The following is a 17,182-nucleotide window of genomic DNA, read 5'->3' on the forward strand; positions in this document are numbered from 1 at the left end:
CTGCCTTTCTCCCTCAAAATGCTGAGATGGTGGGAATGATGAATCTGTGACCGGCTCTTTCTTGTGGCTCCTGCAGACTGTGGTAAACGCTTACGCATCCCATGTTAAATTCGTCTCTATGCAGAGCGCCTGCCCTGCTCCCGGCCCTTCCCGGGGGGAAGCTGGAACTCACCTCCACCCAATAAAACACAAGCCGCTCCTCAAGCGGCTCCTCCGCCGCCCCGAGGGCATCTTAAAGGGATTTAAAACGTCTATTATATTCCTTCCCCGCAGCGGGGGCTGCTCGGGCAGGGCAGCAGCAACCAGCCAACAGGCAAAGCCGGCAGCAGGAGATTCCCCTCCGCCGCTGCAGCGACCTAAGGGCTGCAAAGCCGCGCCCCGTCCCCGGGCAGCGCCCAGCACCGCACCCGCGGGCCCTTCGGCCGGGCTCTGCAGGCACCGGCTGCAGGGCGCCCTCCCGCAGCGGAAGCGCGGGAGCACCTAAAACCGGTCGCTCGGAGAACAGGCCGTGGGCGCGCCGCCCGCGGCGGGCAGGGGCTCTGCGGGGTCCCGGCGGCCGCGCGGCGCTCGGAACGGGGTGCCGGGAGCTGAAGGGGCGGGAGGCGGCCGCGCCGCGCGCGCGCCTGCGGCAGCGGCAGCGGCGGGTCGCGCGCTGATTGGCTGCGGGGCCGCGGGGGCGGGCCGCGGGCAGGGGAGGTAGCCGAGCGCCGCGGCGGCGGGGGCAGCACTTGTGCCCCGGCGCGGACACCGGAGCGGCGGAGGGTGAGCGGCGGGGCCCGCGAGCCGTGGGGCGGGCGAGGAGCGGCGGCGGCCGCTGCGCTGAGGCGGGGTGGCGCGGCCGGGGAGCGGCGGGCGGGCGGCGCTGCGGCAGCTCCTGCAGCTTCTGCGGCTCCGGTTGGCGGCGGGTGGGCGGGCGCGCACGTGGCCGCGGCGGAAGCTGCCATGGCCGCCCGCCTGACCTTGAAGGCGGGTAGCGGGGCAGCCCCGCGGCCCGGGCACGGAGGAGACGTGCTGTCGGCGGGCGGCGTATCGCCGGGAACGCTTATCTGGCGGCCCGCAGGCGCGCCCTGCCCGCGATACCGGGGCCGCCCAGCCCTCGCGGGAGGCTGCTCCTGTGTTATTATTATTTTTTCTTTCCCCTTACGTTATTTTTAAGGGATTTGGGGTTATTGGCCGACCCCTGTGCTGTTTGGCGGGAGGAGGGAAGGCGCCTTCCCTGTGGGGTGCCGGAGTGTGGGTTTTCCCCCCCCCCGCGCTGGTGGGAGGGGGTTCGGAGTGGGGGGCTCGGGGGGGACCCTGCGCTCCCGGGGAGCATCCCTGCCAGAGGCCCTTTGTGCTGCCCGGCCCTTGGGTGAGCTGCTCTAGGAGACCCTCCACACGCACACCCTGGTGCGCCCTTCCCAGCCTGAGCCTCGGGTCGTCACTTGGAAAAGGCTTCTCAAAGCTGCCGGGGATTCATCTCCATGTGCTCTTGCCCTAAACAAAAGGTGAACTGAGCGAATGGCCGTCGTTACCTTTGATCTCCAAATAAAACCTGCTTAGGTTGTAGAGCTCCCACGTGTAGAGTTAATCCACCTGCACCTGAAGACCAGTTCAAAGCCATTTCCTAGCAGCGCTGCTTGAGGCAATGCTCAAGTTGTGCATGCTCCCAGCCTGAGCACCTGTCCCAGCTCAAGCTGTCTGGTCAATTAATTTACAAAGCTTTTTCAAGAATCTTTTCATAAAAAAATGCTGAAGTAAATCAGTTACAGTTTACCTTTCAGATCAGTTTGCTGTCTAGAGAAATCCAAGCTAAAAAAGTTACTGGAATGCGTTTGGACACTTGCTCTTGGCTATTCTGAGAGACTGTCCAAAAGCAAAGTTGCATTCATAATGTGGTAAATAATATAGCCATCTATAGGCACCTTGCGACTGGAAGTGTTTTGGCAGAGGAGGAGTTTGTCCTGCTTTGCATTATGACATACCACTTCTGGCCACTAATTGGACTCTTGCCTCCATCCTGTCATTGAGACAGACCCCAGGAACCTTAGATATGTGATGTCCATTGTCACAGCTGAGCAAGTGCCTCTCGTCAGCCCTCTCTGAGCAGAGGTGGCCTTACCATTACTAACACCCTTGCCTGAAATTAGCTGTTTGAGGCTGTATTCCTCATTTATACACCCCTGTCCCCAGAGCTCAACAAAGAGAGTCAGTTTGTCAGAACTTGTATTTGCAGTGGGAGTATCTGAACTTCTAGGTTGTATTCAAGGTTGATGTAGGTTGACCAACATAGTGATTTATGCAGAAGCACGCACATGAAACCCACGGGCAAGCGTTCTACTAGTGGCAGTGACAGGCCTTGGGTGTCTTATGTAGTGGCAAGGGAACAGTCCGATGTGACCTGTTGTGTTCTGAACTTCTAGGGCTTTGGTCAAGTTGGTGGGCGTTCCTACAGAAGGCAATGGACCATGCCAGAGCGGCAATCTCCAGCTTGGTAAGACACAGTCCCCCTGTGCCGTTTGTCTCTTGATGAGTTGGTCATACTGCAGAACAAAGGTTCAACCATGTCCATGTTGTTATCGGAGAAGGTGATAAATCCAAAGCAGCGTTAGGTGCTGCTGTGCGGGTTGTGAGGCTGATATCACTGTAGCTAGCTGGACATAAGGAGGTGGCTTAAGCAGTTTGGTGCTGCTGGGGTTATCGTTAACTGTTACCATGTCTTGGGTCTCTAGGGAACCTGATAAGGAGGTGGGTGGTGAACCTTGAACAATGTTCCAGGAGGAAGTGCTCCAGAGGAAGCTGATTAAATGCCTGTCAGCACAATCAATATGTGTTCTATTATGTTACTTTGGGAGTGGGAATTCAACCACAAGTCCAGCCTTTAAATGCGACCTGCACTTTGAAACAAATGTGCAGGACGAGGTAGCTCTGAGCTTGCTCAAGCAGGCCCACTGGTCCTAAAGACTGTGAAATGACCCTGGTCTCAGACTGTGGATGAGCTGCTGAGATTGTAACAGGGCTTGGGCACTTACCAGCGGCTGCTTCTCCGGTACGGTGGAGAGTGGCTGCAGGACTGTTGCTCCCGAAACTGTTCCTCTGGCCTTTGAGCCAGCCTGCTGCTTGTCGCCAGCACAGCTGTGGCTGCAGGCAAGTTCAGTGGCTCTAATAGAAGCTGAGTGCTTCTGCTCAGTGCTTGGCCACGCCTGGAGCTCAGTTTAACTGCCTGATAATCTGAGCAATTGTCTTGCGCACAGGCTGCTGTTCTGTGGATGGTTGGACTGTGCGATGCAACTGTTTAGAGAAGTGGGGTGCAGACTGGAAGCTGCTCTGCCTGGGCACTGATAAAGACCTGCTGAACGGTTCCAGTCACTCTCAGCTTTCACGTTAGCTAAGGTAGCAGGATTCCTTCCCATGGGTCATCTCTCTTCAGCCTGGCTGCCTTGTAATAGCCATCAATAGTGTAATTTATGAGTATCCTGAGGCAGTTGAATACAAGATTGTCCAGATGCTGAGTGAGAGTATTTTACATCAAAGTGAATGTGGCTCAAAGGTACAACTATGGAGGACTTGCCTTCCTTCTCTGTCCTGATCAAAGCTTCCTTCTGTGCAAGTTGCATGTGTTCAAGTCAGATTAAGACCAAGAGTTTCTGCTTCAATCAGCCTTTGCTCTGGGGTCGCTTGGGAAATGCTGATGCCATTGGCTGTGTCATATCTGTAAGAGATTCCAACCTAGACTTTGACCAGTGTGGCTGTGAACTTGTGCAGGGCAAACAGATGCTAAATAGACTCTGGAGACCCTGAGTAACTGTCTGTTCAAACCAGCCAGCCTGACTTACTGACAGCCAAATGCCTGGGCTGTGCTGGAGTGGTTTCAGATGCAAAAGCTGTATTTGGTTTGGAGCACAGGTGCAACTGGCTGCAAGGACTGTAAGCCGGTGTAACAAAGTCTTCCATCACATCACTGTCTTTCAACACAGTTCGGTGGCGAGCCGATGTCGTACACACGCTTCAGCATTGCCCGGCAAACAGAGGGAGACAACAGCCATGTGGAGATGAAGCTGTCTGCTGACGATGAGGATGGAGGGGAGACTGGGAGACCAGAGCACCTGCATGCCATCATGCCACCTCCTCCTCGGAGTGGCAGGAACCGCTGCTTCCTGGTCATTGCAGCCGTCCTCCTCCTTTTGATTGGTAAGGAAGGATGGGATGTAACTGCATGAAGTGGGCTCTGGTATTCAGCTTATCTGAGGCTGTTAACATTTGAACCTGTATTGTTTCAGGAGATAATTAAAGAGCCTGGATCCAGGCTGCAGCCTCTTATCACTAACTCTAAGTATGTCTAGCTCAGACTTATGGTACAGAATTGACACAAAGAAGTGTGAAGTTTGACAGTGGAACTGTGACTTAGCTAAATGGCAAACCAGTCTGTGTGTCAAGTGTACTGGTTTTCCCTAGATTAACTCTTAACACTTTTCTAGACATGTGGGTGAACGTGCCAGTAAAGCCTCTCGTGCTCATCTCTCAAGGGTTTTAACACTGCCACTGACCTAAAGTAAGCATTCTCCTTCCCAAGTGGTGCTGGAGAGACTCTTGTGCCAAGCACAAGATCAGATTTACAGTGTACTTTAAAGCATGCTAACTCGGGCAAAATGTCAGGCTGCATATTCCTGTCTGTCCTTGGGTATGCCAGCTTGTCAAAAATGGAGCAAGAACAGAGATGCATCTTAACCCTGAAGCTGCTTTGAACGCACTTGTATGGTGTGGGGCTGGTTTAGGCATCTTCCTGCAGCACAAAAAAAATACCTGTTCTGTCCATAGGGTTTCTGATCGGCTACTTGAGTTATCGTGGACGAATGCAGAAGGCTGGCAGGTGTCTGGACGGAAGTGGCAAGTGTGAGATGACTCCTACTGCATCTTACTTAGCGGACGATGATGAAACCGAGGAAGAAGAGGTTCCTGGACCACCTGTCCTCTATTGGCCTGATCTCAGAGATCTCTTGTCAAATAAACTGTCAGTCGAACGCCTGGAGGTCAATTTGAGGTAACAGTTCCAGAAAGTTTAGCTACAGCTATGGGAGATGCACAGCCCGTGAGCAGAAATTGAGCTCCTTTGGAGAACAAAGGACTTAAAGATGTTTTGGGGTGGCATGTGGTTAAACGTGGGCTTAAGTGGCGCATCCAACTTGGGTTTGCAGGCTGGAGCACTGCAGTGCAACCTGGTGCTGTAGCCTAAACTATACATCTGTTGCCTACAGGCAAAGAGCAAATAAGTACTCTTTTGAAGCTGGCGACACTGAAGATCAGAGCACTGCCAACTACATTCATGACCAGTTCACCAGCTTCCTATTGGATGAAGTGTGGAACGATGAGCACTACATTAAGCTGCAGGTCAAAGGCAGGTACGTTAATGAAGTGATCCAGATCTCTTCCTTACGGTGTGGTTATCTGTTGTCTTAAGCAAACACGTGATTTCTGCTAATAGCAGTGCTAAGATTGTGAGCCAGTTACTCCTCTCCAAAGAAGGCCTCAATCTAACCAAGCAGTAGCTGCTCCTGTCTCAGGCTTTCTAAATCCAGAGTGTCTGGTAGCAGCCCTCTGGATTTTTCCTGGGGCAAATGTTGCTCAAAGCATGCTTAGGAAGTGGAAAGAAAACAAAATTGAGTAAAAACTCAGCTGAAGGGCGGATTCCTTGTGTCTAAAACTGCTGTTGTGGGCAACTCTGTCTTGGCACCCAGACATGTGTTGCAGACCTGGCAGTGGCCCCTACAGTAGTGCAGGGGGGGGTATCAACAGTCATCGTGTTTGCTGACAGCTCATACCTCATGTCTTTTTCATCCCTTTATGTTGGGAAGAAATAAATTTGCTTAGCTCCTCTTAGGAGGGGTCTAAGAGACTTGAAAGCACAGATTCTTTCTGCTGCTTTTCTTAGAAGTTATCCTTCATTAACATCTCTGAACAACCCCAGAGATTCTTGCACAGAAGTACTGGGAGGCTCAGCATTGACTTGATCAGAATTGCTGAGGCACAGACTGAAATATGGGAGCCAGTTAAATATGGAGTTTGTGCATGAAAGAACATAACACTGTCTCTTTACATTCAACAGTAGCAACAACAAAGTGTCTGTTGTGGAAGATGGTAACGAAGAGGAACTGGAGAGTCCTGACGCATATGTGGCGTACAGCAAGACTGGCTCAGTTGTTGTAAGTGACTCCAAGAAGATCCTGGAAATGTGCTTGGACACCTAACCAGATGGAAATGTCCAAAATGTGTCCCTTCAAGATACAGAGTGTACAAAGGCCTCCCCAGTTAGACCTGGGGGTGGTGATAGGGACAGTGTGGTGAGGAGTGGGCTCACATAGTTTTATTATTTCAGCAAGATGCAGAAGTAACTGTTTAAATTTCTCTGCTGGGATGCAGACGGGAACCTTGACAGAAGTGCTACTCCAGCAGGCGTGTTGCATGTGATCAGAGTTTACATTGCTAAGCTTAAACTCCCTGCTGTTAATGGGAGTTACTGCCACTCTGTAGGCTGTTTCAAGTATTTTACTGATGTAGGACCACTGCATTTATAACTGGTGTTTCTGTTCCAGGGCAAACCAGTATATGTGAACTACGGACTGAAAGCTGATTTTCAGAAGATACAGAAGCTAGATGTGCCACTGAATGAAACTATAATCATATTCAGAGCTGGAAAAATAACGCTGGCTGAGAAGGTAAGCAGTCCGTGCCCCAAAGCTTGGTCAAACTAGACAGCAGAAGGCTGTGTTTCTTCCTCTCGAAGACACACCTCTACGCATCCATTCAGTTCTCTAGAACTTTTGTATGTAGGCTTGTCCCTGCAGGTCTGGTCTTGCTTGTTTGCACTAAACCTCCACGTGCAGGTCTGGACACCAACGCTGAACAGAGCTGGTTACCGTTCATGGTGTTCTTTTTGGCTTCTGGCAGAGCCTGTCTGGGGCAGCCAAGCATCTGGAGAGATGTAGCTGGGAGGCACAGGGAGGCATCCTGGGGGCCGGAGGGTGCAGAGCTGACTGGTATTGCTGGAAGTGGAGCAGCCTTGCCTCCAGAGTACCTCTTGCTGCTGCAGCCAGATACTTTTCAAAGCTTGGCTGCAGTGTCTCGCTTGGGCCCTTGCTGACTCTTCACTTGGACCAAGTGAATGTGCTGGCACTGCGTGCCCGGTCAGCTGCCTTTCGTGTTGCTGTAATGTTCCCTCTGCAGCAAGTCGAACCAAATGGTCAAATAGCCTAAAGGATCCAGGTCCTTCTGTACATAAGCCTGTTCTAGTTTTGACCCAGAGCTGCCCCCCAGGTGGTTATTCCTGGGGAGGCTGGGGCCCAGGACTCTTTCCAGTCAGGCATGCATCGCCGACACAGGCAGAGCTGAAAAGTGCTTCCACAAGGGACGCTCACTGGTTCTCCAGTTCCCTTCCCACTTTTCCAGCTGGTGTCTAGCCTTGGCAAGAGTATTTGTGCTGATCGTAGGCAGCTGAGTTGTAGGTGCATTAAACAGGGACCTGACTAGACCTAGACCACTCTTGGCTTTGTTTTCCATGTGAAGATGATCCTCCAGTGGTTGCTTACCTTGTCTTGAGACTAACCTAATCTTGGGAAAACAGATGGAGCATAATCAAAATTAAATAATGTATTTCTTCTAAGCTGCTCTGAGGAGCAAGTGTGAGCTGAAGGAATCGCAGGGTGAGAGACTAACCATGGAGTGTCCTACCTGTTCAAAAGGGTCAGACACACTCTACTTGGAGTAGGATGGAGCTGCTGGTATTCGGCTTCCTTGTGTGTCTGTCACTGTCAGGTAGCTGTTAAAATCTGTTGTGGAGCTGGGCACTGAGGAGCACAACCCCTCACACCATTATTCCATGTACTTGCCATCACTCCCCTTGCTTGCAGTGCAAATGTGCAGTTAACGTGTCTCTTTGCTTCAGGTTGCAAATGCCAAAGAGGCAGGAGCAGTTGGTGTCCTGATGTACCTGGACCCCTTCGATTACAGCAACACAGATGCACTTGTCCCCTTTGGACATGTGAGTATGCGACTGGCTCCCCTGTTTGCTGTTCTCTTGAGCCCTTCTGGCTGCAGACCGCAGCGGTCCTGCAGGCCTCTGGCTCAGCAGTGCTTTGTGCCCTTGTGCAAATGGAAGCTGTTGGGCTCCTCTGAGACTTGAGAACTCTTGTTTTTCACAGGCCCACCTTGGAACCGGAGACCCTTTCACCCCAGGCTTCCCTTCTTTCAACCACACGCAGTTCCCACCAGTAGAATCTTCTGGACTGCCTCGCATTGCTGTTCAGACTGTCTCTAGCCAAGCAATTATCAGGCTGTTCAGGTAACTTTCTCCTGGCTTGCAGGGCTGTGAGGATGGTGTTGAGGTGCGGTGAGCCCAGGGAGCTCTCTGCTGGTCTCTGCTGTGTACCGCAGGGAGCACTTACTGGAACTGGCTGGAGAAATGTCACTTGTATACATGTCTCGTGTCTTAAAGACTGTTCTTAACCTAGTGTTGCATTCCTGTTGGCCTCTGCATCCTATCTCTCACTGCATAATTAGTGAGACAGGACTGCAAGTTATTTCCTGAGCAGGCCCTGAACAAGCTGCACCTGCAGTTACAGGCTTGCTTTTTTTCACAGGATAGCTAAAAGAGGTGAGAACTGAATAATAGTTCAAAGGATCTCTTTTTTTTTTTCCCCTCCCACCCCGCCAGAAAAATGGATGGACAGGAATGCCCTTTGGATTGGAAAGGTGGGATCATGGTATGTAGCATGGTGCCGAAGAGCAACGTGACGGTGAAACTGACCGTGAACAACGTTATGGCAGACAGGAAGATTCTGAACATCTTCGGTGCTATCAAGGGACTTGAAGAACCAGGTAACAGCAACTGCCTTGTGGCTCAGTCTTGAGGGGAACCCTTCCTCTTGTGTGACGGTCAGAACGTGACAGGTGCTCCCAGAGAGAGACAACCGGTTCCTCAGCAGAACCAAGACCCTTCCCAAAGGGTCAAGGGAAAAGCTGGACTGTGCTGCCAGGGGAAGGCTAGATAAAAGCAAGCGGTGTGCTAGATTCAGGGCTCAGACTCCATACTCTCTTCCTAGTACAGAAGCTCAAAGCTGCTTTTCTGATAAATGGTGTTTGTAACTTGAAGCTTGCAGCTCAGGTCTTGACGTCTCCTTTATAGATCGGTATGTTGTTATCGGAGCCCAGAGAGATTCCTGGGGCCCAGGAGCAGCCAAGGCTGGTGTTGGAACTGCCATATTATTGGAGCTTGCCCGTGTGATCTCGGACATGGTGAAAAAAGGTAAATATTTGTGTACAAAAGCACGGAGGTGGAAGGTAATGCAGGTTTAGCTCTATATGTGTTAATGCTGGAGAGCCCGGTTGCAAAATAATCCTTTAGGAAGATGTAGAGAATCTGACGAAGCTTCCTGAGAAGCTATTACTTGTCCAAGGTAGACAGCTTGTCTGCAGTGAGCACTCACTTCCAAGGGACTGCCTGCTTGTATCTGGTATGGCTTGAACGCAAGAACGTCCTTCGATAACATATGATGGAAACCTCAAAGCTGAGCTGTCTGCTGGACAGCCAGGCCTGAAGGTGGGCAAATATTCAAGTAGCTGGTCAGCTGGAGCGGGAGGGCCTGCGTGGTGGCACTTAATGTAAGTGCTCTTGTCTCCAGGGTTAATTTTGGGCTCAGGCAACTAAACAAAAAAGGGAGGAAATTCAGACAGCATGGTTTTCCTATGTAGCTCTCCAGCATGGGGGGACAGGGTACATTGTCTGTGCAGCCACTAGTGTGCACGTTTGTCTGCAGCAGCCAAAGTGCTTCAGCTCCGAGGAGCGGCCGATTCATCAGCCCAGGCCCTCAGTGCTAATCTACACCTCCATGGGGGAAGGGTAGATGCCTCAGTCTCTCTCTCTTTCTCTTTTTGCAGATGGCTACAAACCAAGGCGCAGCATCATCTTCGCTAGCTGGAGTGCAGGAGAGTACGGAGCTGTGGGTGCTACTGAATGGCTGGAGGTACTGTTCTTTGATAAACTTCTGTGCAATGACTGCACAGTTGTGATTTCCTGTTCTGCAGATTAAACATCTTGGCGTTGCACTACTACCGCTCATCTTAAAGTATTTATTTTGTTCTAGGGGTACTCTGCCACGCTGCATACCAAAGCCTTCACTTACATTAACTTGGATGCTGCAGTCCTAGGTAAGCTGCTGCTCTTCAGTTTCTTGAAACTGAGTAGGACCAGAATAGCTTGACAGACATCCCTTAACCTCCAGGAGTGGGGGCTGTGCCAGAGGTTGCTGCTGGGTGTTTGGCTGAAGACTGGCATGAGTCCATTTATTCTCCTGTTGTCGTTGGAGCTGGGAGGCTGCTGCAGCCTGGGCCAGAAGGAAACAACTCTGCTAGGTCCCAGTAGACTGCCCTGTGTCTGAGGATCCTTTGGCAACAAGGTGTAGATCAGTTGTTGCTCAGTCGCAGGGCTGATCAGCTCTGGCAATAGCAGTTAATAGTGCTGGCGTGTCAAACACCCTCTCTCTTTTGCAGGCTCCAAGCACATGAAGATTTCTGCCAGCCCGCTGCTCTACACGTTACTGGAGAGAACTATGAAGGGGGTGAGTTGAAGGGTCTTGGGCTAATCAAGGTGACTGTGATTTTTGAGAAGGAACTGAAATCAGCCAGACCCGTGCTGGGTCACTTTCTCCACCTGAGGAGGAAGCCCCACTTATCAGAAAGGGCTGAGATCCTCTGGAGGGCCCTGTCTGAAGTCAGCTGGGCTCTGCAAATTGCAGTTCGTGCATGCACAATCTAAAATCAGCAAATGCCACAGTTCAGTGGGAGGTGAATGTGTGTTCTGCATGAACCGTGCCTGTGTGGAAAAAGGTCAGGGAAGCACACCTGACTTTGGCATCTGCACAGCAATGCGAGCTCCAGGGTGGACCTGGAGGCCCAAACAGAGGTCAGAACAAGTGCACTGACTGTCATCTCTGTGCAGGTGAAGGACCCAGGAAGGACTGGAGGAAACCTGTATAACAGAGTTGGCACTGAGTGGATAAAAACAGTGTAAGTACTCTTGTCCTGCTGTTGAGGAAAGCAAATCTCCATAAAAGAGCAAACTAAATGGCTTCTGCTCTTTGTGCTGGAGTGTCATACTGCTGTCAGGGGAGGGCTTTACCTGCTGCAATGGGATCAGGCAAGTGTGAACAGTACGACGTTAGCTGTGCTTAGTGCTGCACCAAGCGGCCTGTTGGCAGCTCTTGTAGGGCGAGAACAGCCTTATACAAGGACCAGTGGTCGGAATTGGATGAGCAGCTCTCTGCACATGGCTGGGACTCTTTGTCAAAACCAGTCTTGTCTAGACAGGGTAGTCCATTTGGCTCAGGGCTTCAACTCTAGGGCTTGTAGCTTTTCTCCTGGGATGACCAAACCAGTTGGTAGTTACTCAGTACGTGGTGGGTTGTTGTGTTTTGTTTTGGTTTTTTTTCGCAGTGTTCCCCTTGGTCTGGATAACGCAGCATTCCCTTTCCTGGCCTTCTCAGGAATCCCTGTGGTTTCCTTTGGTTTCTACGATGTAAGTATTTCCTGCTTGCCTGGTGTACAGAGTGCTGCAAGGATATCTGTTCCCCAGGGCGGCAGAGCACAAGGTGCTGTCCCAAGCTCATCACCCATGCAGGAACCTCTCTGGGGGAGGTGATGCAGCCTTTGGACTTGGTGGCTGTTGCAGTACTTGCTGTGAAGGTGGCTCCTGGGGCATGGTTGGCCTACAGTCCCTGTTCCAGAGTCCTGAACACTCATTTTTTGGTGGGATAGGGGGAACTTGCTCTTTTGGAGGCTCATAGGTCAATGATTCAGAAGCTAAAAGCACTGAAAAGATGTCAAGCTGTTGCTGCTTTGGCAAAAGACTATACTACAGCCTGCTGGTCAGCAAGCACAGTGCATTGGGGAAGCTGTACTGTTGGCCAGAGCAAGTACGAACTCGGACTGTTCAGGTCTGCTCCTGTGGCTTGGAGCTGGCAAAAATGGCATCAGCCAAGCAGACCCCTCTGCTACTGCAGCCGTGCAGCTGGAAACTTTTCCCAAAGCAGCTTCCTCTGCTTATGAGTGCTTGGATTTTGTTAGTGTCAGACATGTTCCACAAAAATTCTTGAGTTATCCTGCCAAAAAGTGTTAGCGAGTGCTGCCAGCATGTACCAAATTGGGTGCTGGGGTTTGCCCACCTGTGCTTCTGCAGTGTACTCTGCAAAAGGTCTATGTGTCTTTGGATCTAACAAACCAGCAGAGCATCCTGCTGATTGCTGGAAACTGTGAGGGACAAGATGCAGGAGCTCAGTTCCTTTCACCTCTGCCTTGTGAAGTTTTTGCCACCACTCAAATCTTACTGCTTAGCAGCACAAGGGGCTGGGATGTGGTGGAAGTAGCAAGCAAGCTGTAGTAGGAGGTGAAAAGTCCTAGCTGGAAAAGCACTCTTGCCTAACTTCAATGCCTTCTTTCTTGCAGAAAGATGAGGAGTACTCTTTCTTGGGCACTATTCAGGACACTGTGGCCAACCTGAGGAAGACTGACGACTTGTATGCTCTTATGCGTGCTGCTGCAGAGGTCGCTGGACAAATAGCTCTCAGGCTGACCCACGATCATGAGCTCTTCCTGGACTTTGAGAGATACGCTGAAGAACTGCTAGTATTCCAGGAGAAGTTTTTTCCCTATGATCGGGATGTGAAGGTGAGAAAGGCTCAGAGTGCACTGAATCCCTGTAGAGGCTTATGGGGCCATGTGCTAATAAGGCTCTGCTGCCATTGGATACAACAGGGTGAACATCTTCCCGCTTTGGGCACGAGAGCGTAGCGAGATGTGAACCGAATTGGTGTTCCTCATAGAGCAGTGCAAGGGTAGCTGTGGCAGACAGATTTAGCTCATCTGACTGTGGTGAGCTCTTGAGGAAGTGTATGTGGATGGTTTCTTGTCTGGTTGTCATTGACAGCACAGTGCAGCTTTGCATCTCATTTGCACCTCTGCTGAAAGCCCACAAGAAACTGTGGGTGGGGAGAGACGTCACTGAGCTCAGTGACCTCAGAGGAGCCTGCCAGGAACTTGCTCTGCTACCTGGTTAAACTAGCAAAAAAAAAAAAGGCACTTTCTCTTGGTAAGAGAGCAGCAAAAGAAGAAAATCAGGTTTGCTAACAGCTCCTCCCTCACAGATGCTGGGACTGACCTTGAAGTGGCTGTATTTTGCCCGTGGTGACTTCCAGCGAGCTACAGATGCACTGAGAAGAGACATTGCAAACAGTGACAGGGAAAACAGGATTGTCCGCAGAGCCCTGAATGACAGGATCATGAAGGTGGGTGTCTGCAGCTGGTTTTCCTTCCTTCACAAAGGAAGTGCTGGCTGGGAAAGGCCTATTCCTGAGGAGCTATGGATGCTGTGCAGACTGGTGTCTCTTCTGCTTGTTTAGTGTCAATGTGGCAGACTTCTGTGCTTGCCATCAGGAGAGGGTCTGGCCCTTGCAGAACTGCTGCGGGAAAGGGCTGGGTGGGGATCAGAGGTTGGGATCTTGCGATGGAGCAGGAAAGAAAAACTTGAGGTGAGACTGTAACCTTAAATTTGCATCTCTGCTCCAGGTGGAGTATGACTTCCTCTCCCCATACCTCTCACCAAAAGATGTTCCCTTTCGCCACATCTTCTTCGGCAAAGGCTCCCACACCCTGCAGAGTCTGCTGGAGAACCTGGAGCAGCTGAGAGCCAACAAGGAGAGCGTGGACGTGAACATGCTGAAAGAACAGCTGGCCCTGGCGACCTGGACCATTAAAGGGGCAGCCAATGCCTTAGTGGGTGATATCTGGGATACAGACAACGAATTCTAGACATGGCGAGCACCTGGTTAAGGTACAGGATTAGGGAGACCCACTCCCTAACATGGCATTATTTTTCTGTAGATTTTCTGGCAACGAATCTTTTTTGACCAAAGTAGAGCATAAAATTTAAATTTCACCATGACAAATTCATAGGAGGCAGCTTTAAAGCAGGTACTAAGATTACCATGAAATCTCCTCTGATCAGGCTCCCATCTGACCACAGTCCAAACCAGTCACCTACAGCTGCTTGTGGGGCTTGTTCTCCAGTGTACTTGAGAGCTAATAGCTCAGGTGACTCCTGAACCAGTACCTTGTGTGGGGAGGTACCTCATCTATTTAGGGTTTTAATTATTGGCCCCCTAAACTTAGTGACAAAATGGAATGGATTCCTCTTAACGCTTGTAATGAGGATCCCTTCTCTGGCAGGGAGCTGCAGAGACCAACCCGTGGTTCAAAAATAAAATAGTAATAGCCCGCAAGTGCTGGATTATCAGTAAGCTCTGAAGTGCCCGGCCTGCCTTTACTCAACAGCAGGGTCCCAACAATATCTTGAAAGCTTGCTTCTGCTGAGGCAGGTCTCAATACCCAGGGAGAATGACCCAAAGATTATCTAATGCCCCCTTTATATCCTCAGCTGGCACCTCAGTGAGTCCTGCAGCATTGAGAAATGGCTCTAGACTGACACTTCAGACCTTCCTGCTCTGGGGCCTTTTCTGAAATAGTGTCTCTTGCTAGCCAAACCCTGTTTGAGTGATGCCATTTTGCAGGATGGCTCTTGTTTGGCACTGAGATATTTATTTGTTTATTTATTTATCAGTGACAGCGTTCACTATAAATGGTGTGGGTTTTTTTATAGAAGATAATTATCGGAAGCAGTGCCTTCCATAATTATGACAGTTATACTGTCGTTTTTGAATAAAGCAGCATCTGCTATTACAATCAAACATGATACTGGAACTTTGCATTTAAAATAATCTAAACAGGCCCCTCAAAAAAAAGTTTTCGAAAACTAGCGATTAAGCTTTCTGTGGCAAAAACACTCCTCTGGAAGAAACTTAAAGGTGTAAACCTGGTAGCAAGTCTCGGGGTTGCACTCCAAGGTGATCCATGAAATGCTGAAAATCTGGATGGAAACTCAAATACTAGAAATTTGGCTTCCCTGTGGTGTCCGTGCCCCTCTGTGGGTTTCAGACTCCCTCTTTGCCCCGCTTTCTGGACAATGTGTGCTCCCAGGGGGAGCACAGCTTCCTTCCTGGCCTTGCTGTGTAGCCCTTGCTCTGCTTGTGGCAACAAACACAAATTTCTTATACCTCAGATTAGGCATTGTCCCAATTTTTAAATGGCAGCTTCCTGCAAACTTCCAGTACCTTATGTATCATGAAACTTAACTGACATTATCGGGGGCAGTGTCTTCCATAATGTGTAAAGAACAAGGTAGTTTTTGCCTACCACAGTGTTATATCGGAGGCAGTGACCTCCATATGTTGCACTATGGGTGTACGTAATTATCGGGGACAGTGTTTCCCATAATTGTTCTATGCTTATCATGCAATGTCATCTGCAAAGCTTGATGGTTAGTATCTAACACGGATCAATTTCCTGCAGTCCTATTTTTTTTCCACTCTCCTGTGGCGATGCAGATACAAACTTCGGTCTGTTATGTACTTCCTCTACCTTCTCCGTAGGCTGAACTGTTTTCAAATAGCTGTGCTGTCTTGAAGTGGCTTCCTGCCTCCAGTCACGGGAGCGGTGCTTGAATGTTTAGTAGAAACTAGGCTAGTTAGACTGTGTGCTCTGTGATTTAGTAAACTTCCTTGAAACCAGTTACAAAGACTTGAGGAAATAAAGATGAATGTAAGGCTTGGGGCTGACCGCTGTCCGGAGGGCTCTGGTCACTGCTCTGGATCGGGGTGTGTACTGGTTCAGAGGCTGGCCTGCTTTGGCGCTGGGGTGGTGCTGGTGTGTGTGCACAGGAGGCTGCTTGCTCCCCAGCTCTTGCTGGAGACTCCAGTCTTGCCTCCTGGGTGATGTGTGGAGGGGAGGAAATCAGCGACACCTTTCTCCTGGTGCCGCTCTGCTCCCCAGCCTGAAGCTGAACGCTGCTGCTGTGTGACACCTGCTAAGCTCTGCTGTTCCCAAAAAGCAGTTGGCAGGCTGGTGCCAGCCCTGGTGTTTAAACCTAAACCAAGCAAGTGACCTGAGCCCTGGCCGTGGTCCTTGAGGGGAAAGAACTTTGTTCAGCCTCCACAAGGAACAGGCAAGGAGGAGCCCCCAGCCTGGTTAACTGAGCTCACTGCTCACCAACTTGGAGGGCTGGATTGTCACGGGTCTTTCTGGAAGCCTGATGCCCGGACTTGTGCGACTCCTTGCTCTTCCTTAACTACCCTGCTCTCTCTCTGAGGCATGTGTGCAGCCCTCTCTGTGTTACTGTTTCCTAGTGACATTTCTCTGGATGGCATTTAAGAGCTGCTGTCTGGGAGTCCTCACTGTAGTGTTTGCATGCATCTTGATGTCAGACTTAATCACGCGCTTTATAGCCAGCAGAGGAAGACAAAGCCTGTCTCCTGGTGAGGCAGCACAACTGTGACTACTGGGATGTCAGGATGCCTTGCTCTGTGCTGGCGTCTGACTGGTGTGGGGTGCTAAACTCTGTGGGTTACCTGCTGTCTGCTTGAATAAAGTTTTGAAGCTTGAACACAACTCTTCTCGTGAGTTCTTATAAAGCCACTTTGCTGTTGTGGCCGCGGGTGAGCTTGGGCAGCTGGAGAGTTTGCTCTCCTGCCCCTTCAGGGCTGGTAACTGGCAGCTCCAGTACCACCTTTTTGATGTGCAGTAGCGAATCTGAACTTCACCATGCTGCTCAGCTCTGAGTCCTGCCTCGCTGTAGGCAGCTGCAGTGAGGACTCAGGCTGTGTCCTGCTTTGTCCCTGCTCCTCATCACCACCCTGGAGCACCCCCGGGTCAAGGTGCAGATGGGTATTTGGTTACTGCTTAGAGCCCCGCAGAGCTCTGGCAGAGTGGGAGCTACATCCTCAGCCCCAGAGAACTGTTCAGGTGAGACTGCACTAGTTTGGGGCTTTGTGTTTTAAATATGCTCGGCTTTTTTCAGCTGTCTTCCCCCACCTTCTGCCTTACAGACACTGGATACTGTGAAGATGCAATGGTTGGGGGTGGGAGGCAGCTTCTCCAGGAGCCCTGCCTGCATCTTATGGGTTGTCCGGGCACAGCTCTGGTCCCTCCTCTTGAAACACGGATGATTTACTTGTTGGAAACACCTTGTTTCCCGCATCTCACTGCCCGAACCTGGCAGAGCTCCTCTCCCTGCAGTGACTGTGCAAAGCGGCCCGAGAGGCAGGGC

General features: G+C 50.8%; 1 protein-coding gene across 1 annotated transcript; it reads left to right on the forward strand.

The window, feature by feature from the left end:
• The first annotated feature begins 679 nt into the window (after nt 1–679).
• TFRC (transferrin receptor) lies at nt 680–16,524 on the forward strand. Its single transcript, XM_065639949.1, has 19 exons — nt 680–762; nt 2,403–2,473; nt 3,957–4,170; nt 4,798–5,020; nt 5,235–5,378; nt 6,083–6,179; nt 6,570–6,692; nt 7,919–8,014; nt 8,175–8,314; nt 8,687–8,850; nt 9,158–9,277; nt 9,910–9,995; nt 10,116–10,179; nt 10,522–10,589; nt 10,970–11,037; nt 11,464–11,545; nt 12,472–12,693; nt 13,170–13,310; nt 13,591–16,524. The coding sequence occupies exons 2-19, from the start codon at nt 2,441–2,443 to the stop codon at nt 13,831–13,833; spliced, it is 2,328 nt and encodes a 775-aa protein (XP_065496021.1). The 5' UTR covers nt 680–762; nt 2,403–2,440; the 3' UTR covers nt 13,834–16,524.
• Nucleotides 16,525–17,182: the final 658 nt, after the last annotated feature.

The sequence above is a fragment of the Caloenas nicobarica genome, chromosome 8, assembly GCF_036013445.1.
Source record: "Caloenas nicobarica isolate bCalNic1 chromosome 8, bCalNic1.hap1, whole genome shotgun sequence".
NCBI classification, from domain to species: Eukaryota; Metazoa; Chordata; class Aves; order Columbiformes; family Columbidae; genus Caloenas; species Caloenas nicobarica.